A 7,343-nucleotide genomic window follows, 5' to 3' on the forward strand; every position below is an offset into this window, starting at 1 on the left:
CCCTAGTATGAAGGAAGTATTATTATTTGCTCATATTTTAGTTATTATAATTAGTGTATTAGGAAGTGAAAATTTAAAAAATGACATTTGAAATATCGTTTATTATTATTATTATTATTATTATTATTATTATTATTATTATTATTATTATTATGGGGTACTTTTTAGTATAGTATAAATTTCATATTATTTGCACATATTTTAATTATGATAAAAAGTAGAAAAAAAAGTGAGAATATTAAGATGGTTTATTTCTCAGTATGTTATTTGTCCCACATTGAAAAATAATATATGTGTGGTGAATATACTCCGTATAAATACTAGAATTGTTCCACATCGAAAGATTACCGTAAGATGAGGTGATCTTATGATTACAAATAATCACCCCCATCTTAAATACGGAAGTTAATCACAATTAAATGTATTCACTAAATAAGGAATCTACTTATATATAATCATTTATTTCATTAATTTATAACTTTTCATTAAAATATAACTTTTCATCAAATTATATTATTTTTACTAAACTTTAAACTATAATCTTTTAATTAAATATTAATAAAATTTATACAAAACTATAAATTGTTAAATATTTTACTGATGCTATTAACTTCAGAAGGACTTGACCCATACCACGTATCAAACAAAACTATAAATCACTAATTTTATTTTCGCGAAAAAAAAATTGAGATAAATTGAAATAATTTGTTTTAAGGTATAAAAAATACTTTATTTATATTAAGTTTCAGCCCATAACTAAATTTTCTTAATCAATTTTAGTTTTAATTTTTTTTTTCCTTATAATTATACAAAACATACTGACAAGAAATACGAACAATTATTGACACTATTATTTAAGTAATTTATTTAAAAATAAAAAATTCTATATACCGTGCATTTGCACGGGGTCTAAACTAGTTCAACATAAAACCATTAATATCTTATCTAATGATACAACAGTACCTGTACATCTACGGCGAATTTATAGAATCTTAATACTCCTTTGTTCAACTATGGTGTCAAATGACCCTTTATATTGTCCCTATCCGTGGTTTAAGCTTCTTGCCTGAAACGGAGCAACATGCTTTGTCTTCACATATGGCGGCATTTACACGGCACGGTTATCCATCTTGGCAAAACGACCTTTAACTCTAGTTCGGTTTTCTGCTTGGAGCTTCCTTGATTCGTATCTGATGTGCTTCTCAAACCTGTGCAATCCCATTGCAAGTATTAAGTCACTGCGTCATACTAAAATTTCCAGCAAGTCCCGTTTTATTGTTATGAAAGCACTCAGATTACAAAATCTCGGTCCTCAAAACAACAGCTATATAAATAGTTAAGAATGTTTAGACTAACTAGATGAACGCGAAACACTATAAAATAATAGTAGGTTATAAGTCACAATACTACTGTTTCGATGTAACTCAAGATCCGCTTCAAAAAACCCTTCATGGCTTACCAAACAAAAACTATTTTAGCTACTGTATATTGTAGATCATTCCATCATTCATTCATTCATTCATTCAGTATTTAGGGAATCTAATACTAGTCTTTGAACCATAATCACAGCTACTCAAATCAAAGACATACCTCCGAGTCCTCTTCTTTTCTTTGTAACGTGTAACTGCAGAGACACGGTCGGCAGCAGTAAATTCATGCGAGGGAACTTTTGGAGGGACACTTGTCGACTCAGTTCCAACAGTCTGTGAATTCCATCCTGTTGTGGTGTGGCTTACACTGCTACAGATTCCAGATTTTGCATCAGAAAACAACGCACATTCTTCAACATTGATCTCCGATAACCATGGCGATTGAAAATCATCATTAACAGCCTCAAAGCCGTCATTGTCCCTACTACATTCTCTTGCCTGCATTACAAACCAATGGCTCAATGGCAGAAATATTGCTCATAATATTTATATTTTTAATTAGTAGAATAATACTCGTAATTCTTAGTAAGCTATGAGATTATTTAGGATCGTGTCTAGCATTGTCGGCTACGTGGCAGTAACAAATCATGGGGATAAGTCCCCACTTTTATTTGGCGATTTAGGAGTATTTTCTAGTCTATAAGTTAGGATGTACTGTAAGTTTTTAAGTAAGGTCTTGTTATTTGTTTTGTTGATGAAAATGATTACCACAATTTACCGATTACCACAATTTCCCAAAAATTTGGGTAATGGTAGACAAAATATATCTTCGGAGCAATTCCTTTCATGAAACAGTACATCTCAATCAGGGAAACAAATACACTACAACAACTACAACATTTCCTTAGTCCCTTCACTCCCTCTGGGGCATCCTCAAATGGCGGGGTAAGGGAGTAGGTAACACAAAGCCTTACCTCTTAATAACACTAAAGACTGTTTTCACAGAATGCCTAATGACAATTAGGTACAGAATTGCATTGAACGACAGGTACGTAACAATAAAAAGAAGTGTAGTCAGTTTAGTGCGTCATTTTAGTTTATCCAATCACATACCAGGATGAAATAAATGGCGAGTTTTAGACTGTTAGAAATAGAAACAAAAGAATAGGCAAAAATGGAACAATGTTTCCAGGAAGACAGAATGCCACCGAATTCTAGTAACTTGGTTTATAAAATCTGACAGAACATGAAACATGTAACGGATATATAAATTAACAGGTTTCTCATAACGTGACCGACCAGCTTTTATAGGGGAAGTGTTCGCCTAATGTTACTCTTTGTACCACCACGTGGTACATGAGAGTATTAATCAGCTTTACAAAAAGAAATCGAAGAATATAATGACAGAAGCATATTATACCTCGCTTCCTAGAAATATGGGGTGCTCCTCATCACGCTTGTAAGCTTGCACCTGATCCTGTACTCTGAAGTCCTGATTCTCATCAGCTTCAAGATGGTGGTTGATAAATGGATTTGAACCTTGTTTTATATCAGGCTCCAACTTGGCTAACTCACAAAGCTGCCGTAGCATTTCTTGCTTATGCTGTCCACACGACAAGTTCCTGTCCTGAAACATTAAGATATATTCACATCAAATAAGTATCAACTATTACAGCATTAATATTTGCCATGGGTGGCCATAACAAAATCATCCCCTTAATGCTCAGAATCATTATTCAAATTTATTCAAGAATACGTTAATCCTATTTCAAATTATGTCTTTCCGAGGAGATCAACTACCAACCTTCCTATTATGTCCATTTTCAATGGAGCCAATCACTCACTTTTTTTCCAAATTATGATGGAATGAAGCAATCAAGTAACTAAGCAAGTTGTGCATCTATAATACTGAAGTAACTGTCCTTCAATGAATTCATCACAAAATTTCCGCTTATTGCCTTATTGGTCATCCCAACACCGAAATAACCTCTTTGTGTTTTTAGAGGGGTGAGTATTACATTACAAAAGGGATTTTGCATCAAATGACCCACTTACTTCGTCCAAATGCAAAGAAAACCCGTGTCCCAGTTCATTCCTAAATCACGCGGGAAAAAAACTTGACATAGAAATGAGTTTTATATCCCGAACAAGTTCCTCCCAAGTAAACCTCATAGTGCCTAAGACACACATGTTCCTACAAGCTATAAGGACATATATGAAACTAGTACTCCTTCTGTCCTAGTGAATTCTGTACATTTGTTTGACGCAGAAAAGACCAAGATATGAAACAAATGTACAAGGTTGCCTCTTCTTTTCTCTCTTATGCTTTTTAGAGTCCTACTAGCACATACAGTGAAAACATGTTAATACAACGAACTGAACGAAGTCACTGAAACCCCAAAATAGAATATGTAGAAAACTTAAATGGGAGTCTGGGACCAGACAGAGGGAGTATGTGTAGAAGTCAAAAGACCTGCCTTCACTAAACAAACCTTCAACTCACCAGTCAGCAACCTACGCAAGCACATGATTCCTTTGATGCTACTACAAATACTAACTCTTTTAGTCTTTACCATCAAGCAAAATCAAATGATAACAAAACACAAACATATCTAAACAACAACAACAAACCAGTAAAAAGTTCAGCTACCACAATGTGTCCAAAGATTCATAATTTCATATGCACCAAACCTTAGCCTAAATCACTAGAAAAAATATCAACAACAAATGCCTCAATGGCTCCCACAAATTGAAGGGTAGGGTGTTCAGATACTACAGTCTTACCCTTGCGTTAAGACTATACTCCCTCGATCCCGGTCATTTGTTTACTTTTGGTCTTGGCACAAAGACCAAGGAAAATGGAGTAGACCAATTATGTGATGACAAGTGGACCAAATTGGGTGTGGAGTATCGAGTTACTCATCAAAGTCATTCCTAGAATAGAAACGTAAACAATTGACTGATACACCCCCAAAACGGAATTGGTAAACAATTGACCTGGACGGAGAGACTAACAATATAGAGGAAAAACAATACTAATAATTACGACAACAACAAAAAAAAAAAAACAGTAAAAACATTGAAAAAACCGTCGAAATTTCAAACAAAGCGAACCTTAGGCAAAGGAGGCACAACCATAGCATGAAAGTTATGAGTTTTATCAGTAGAAACAATCAAATCATCAAGATTAACAACAGCAGGAGTATCCCAAACAAAATAATCACAAAACCCATCTTCCCCTTCCTCAAACCCACCTAACAAATCCCCAAAATTATCATGATCATGATCATCATCACCCTTCTCATCAACCAATATATTCTTACAATCAAAACCCTCAAACCCAATAATGGCCGCCATTTCGACAGCGGAAGGGCGGCCGGTAAACCCCTCAAGAGGTCTCCTGTCATGATTATCCATACACTTAGGTAAATTATGGACCTCATAATCACAATTCTGACAAAACACAGATTGTTCAGTACAACAGAAAATTGAAGCAGGTGAAGAATCACAAGAATCACAGAGCTGAAATCGTATGTGTTTAGTAAAAAGCTGGTTTGTGCAATGAACTTCACGATCACATGATAAACATAACTTAGCAGAATCAGCTCTGCAATATACAAGTGCTGATTTTTCTCCACAAAAATCACATAACCGTTTCTGGGTATTTGTGATTTGGGTGTTTATGGGTGAATTTGGCATCTTTTTAGGGTTTTAAATGGTGATTTTTTCTGGGTTTTGGAGTTATAATTTAGGGTTTTAGGTAGATTGAGTGATTGCTGTGGGAGTAGATATTTGACGAGAAATAAGAGTTAGAAAGAGACAAAATGAAATTGAATGTGATCCAATAAAATGGGGATAAGGTATTGCTTGGAGAAGGGAGAAAGAAGGACACAAAGGAGGAGTTAGGTAGTTGAGTGAAGAAGGTTGTGGAATTCACGTGTGTAGGAGACTCAAAAGACTTGTTTCGGCTTGTTTATGTGACGATTTATGTCGTAATTACTTCGTCACTCTTCCAACTCCACTCAAAAGAACGGAACAAAACTTCACATTAATTTAACCGCACAAATTCTTGTTTATGACGGTACATATCCGTCGCTCTTGAGTGACGGATACCATTTTACCTCACAAAGTATCCACTTTTTCTCTCTCTGCAACACTATTCATGTGGTCCCCTTTCTCCACTAACCCATTTTGTTACCATTTTATCTCACAAAATATCCGTCACAAATGGTAACCCGTCACAAGGGAGACCAATTGATTTAATCGAGCTAACCTGAACTTAATCGAGCTAATTTGAATTGAATTGAATGGAGCTGAACTAAATTGAAGTAAGAATTAATTTGTTAATAAATGAGTTGAAATGAAGCTAACGAAACTGAACTAAATATAATTGAATTGAACTGACTAATGAGCTGAAATTAATTTCAAAAGATATGTTCTAAGGCTCCTAGCGCCTCAATCTTTGTTGCCATGGCTTTGTGAATTGTGATGGGGATTTGTTCAATACTTTACATTTAAAAAGTCTAATACTTGTTTTACGTTCAAATTAAATAGTACAATAAGAGAAATTTGATGAATATGAGTAGTTTGATTATTTGAAAGTGAGATAATTTGGTTGTGAGGTTTTTTTTACCAAGAGTATCATAATGGAAAATATTTTACGAAAAGTACTCTATTAAGTAAAAAGCGTATATGCATTTAAAGTTTTTTATTTTTATTTTTATTTTTTATTTTTATTTTTAACTCTGTAAGCAATTCTGAGGCACAAAATAGAGGAACCAATCATTTACATCATATAGAATCTTAAAATTGGTTTGTTGGTAAGCTCCTAAAATGGAAAGTCCAGGATCATCATCAATGGGTAAAATCATTAAACAAAATTCTTTATCTTCTGGATATACTTCAAATAAATTATTTTTACCCAACACCATGTTAATCTCTTGTTGTTGGCCCTTAAACAAAAAATGAAGTACCACGGATGGAAATCTTATTTCGTCGCTAGAGTTCCAAGAGTAACACAGATCAAAACCCAATCCGGAAGGCGATATAGGTTGCATTTGATACTTATCCCTAAAATAGTGAACCATTGCATCTCTTAGAGGATTGTAAGCCGCTCGAACAAGGGACGTATGAGGTGAGCCTGAGTCGATTAAAAAACCTTTAGTGTAACCTTTTTCATCTAACTCAAAGACTGTCGGGTCTATTGCTAGTCTATTGTCATCCACACTAATACCATTCAAGAACAGATGATATCTTACTACGTTGGATGCCATTGAGATCACTTGGACCGTCCTAGAAGCATCTCCGCTAATTTGGGCATCATCTCCGAAGTAAATATTTGTTGTACGTTTCGAACTTCGTGGTGTTAAGCAATAAGCAAAGCGACCTTTGATTTGGGCTCCAAATTGGGATAATAACGATAACGGGCCCGGAGCTAACCCAGTTACACCAGCTACCATATTTTTAGGCCCATAACTATCACTAAATGGAAAATCTCTGTTTATTAATCCACATCCAAATGCTATACCTGGGTATCTGTCTAGCTCTTGTGTTCTAGAGTCTTTGAAATAGAATGTATCAAATCCTAAAAAGCCTGTTATATGAGCTAGTTTATAAATGTTTTCAAACCCACAAGAGCCCATAAAGCCTAGTGGTGGTTCACACAATTGGTGTTGAATACTCATTTTTTCAAAAGTGGGTGACTTTTTGTATCTAAAACCCTTAGTTTTTAAGTTAAAACAAGGATTACAACCTTCGCACTGAACCCAAGTGTTATCTCCCGCTGTGTCTAGAACGAAAAAACTCTTAAAAGCTCCGCCTTGGGTACCAAATTCAAGAGGAGTTACATAATAACCTCTTCTGGCGAGATGAATATCCGGTGTGAAAGAATTACTGTTTATTTTTGAAAAACCGGTTTGGCTACTAAAGACACGCGATCTGGATATATTTGCGAGGAATACTTGTCGTTCTTTG

General features: G+C 34.7%; 2 protein-coding genes across 2 annotated transcripts; both read right to left on the bottom strand.

Annotated features, from left to right (window-relative positions):
• Positions 1-704: 704 nt before the first annotated feature.
• Positions 705-5,313, bottom strand: LOC141602616 (zinc finger protein CONSTANS-LIKE 13). Its single transcript, XM_074422804.1, has 4 exons — positions 4,485-5,313; positions 2,791-2,997; positions 1,591-1,868; positions 705-1,208 (listed from the first exon to the last, which is right to left on the bottom strand). The coding sequence occupies exons 1-4, from the start codon at positions 5,067-5,069 to the stop codon at positions 1,109-1,111; spliced, it is 1,170 nt and encodes a 389-aa protein (XP_074278905.1). The 5' UTR covers positions 5,070-5,313; the 3' UTR covers positions 705-1,108.
• A 796-nt stretch (positions 5,314-6,109) lies between these two features.
• On the bottom strand, positions 6,110-7,054 carry LOC141643622 (aspartic proteinase nepenthesin-1-like). Its single transcript, XM_074452844.1, has one exon. It carries the CDS (start codon positions 7,052-7,054, stop codon positions 6,110-6,112), a length of 945 nt encoding a protein of 314 aa, XP_074308945.1.
• Positions 7,055-7,343: the final 289 nt, after the last annotated feature.

The sequence above is a fragment of the Silene latifolia genome, chromosome 1 (assembly GCF_048544455.1).
Source record: "Silene latifolia isolate original U9 population chromosome 1, ASM4854445v1, whole genome shotgun sequence".
Lineage (NCBI taxonomy): Eukaryota > Viridiplantae > Streptophyta > Magnoliopsida > Caryophyllales > Caryophyllaceae > Silene > Silene latifolia.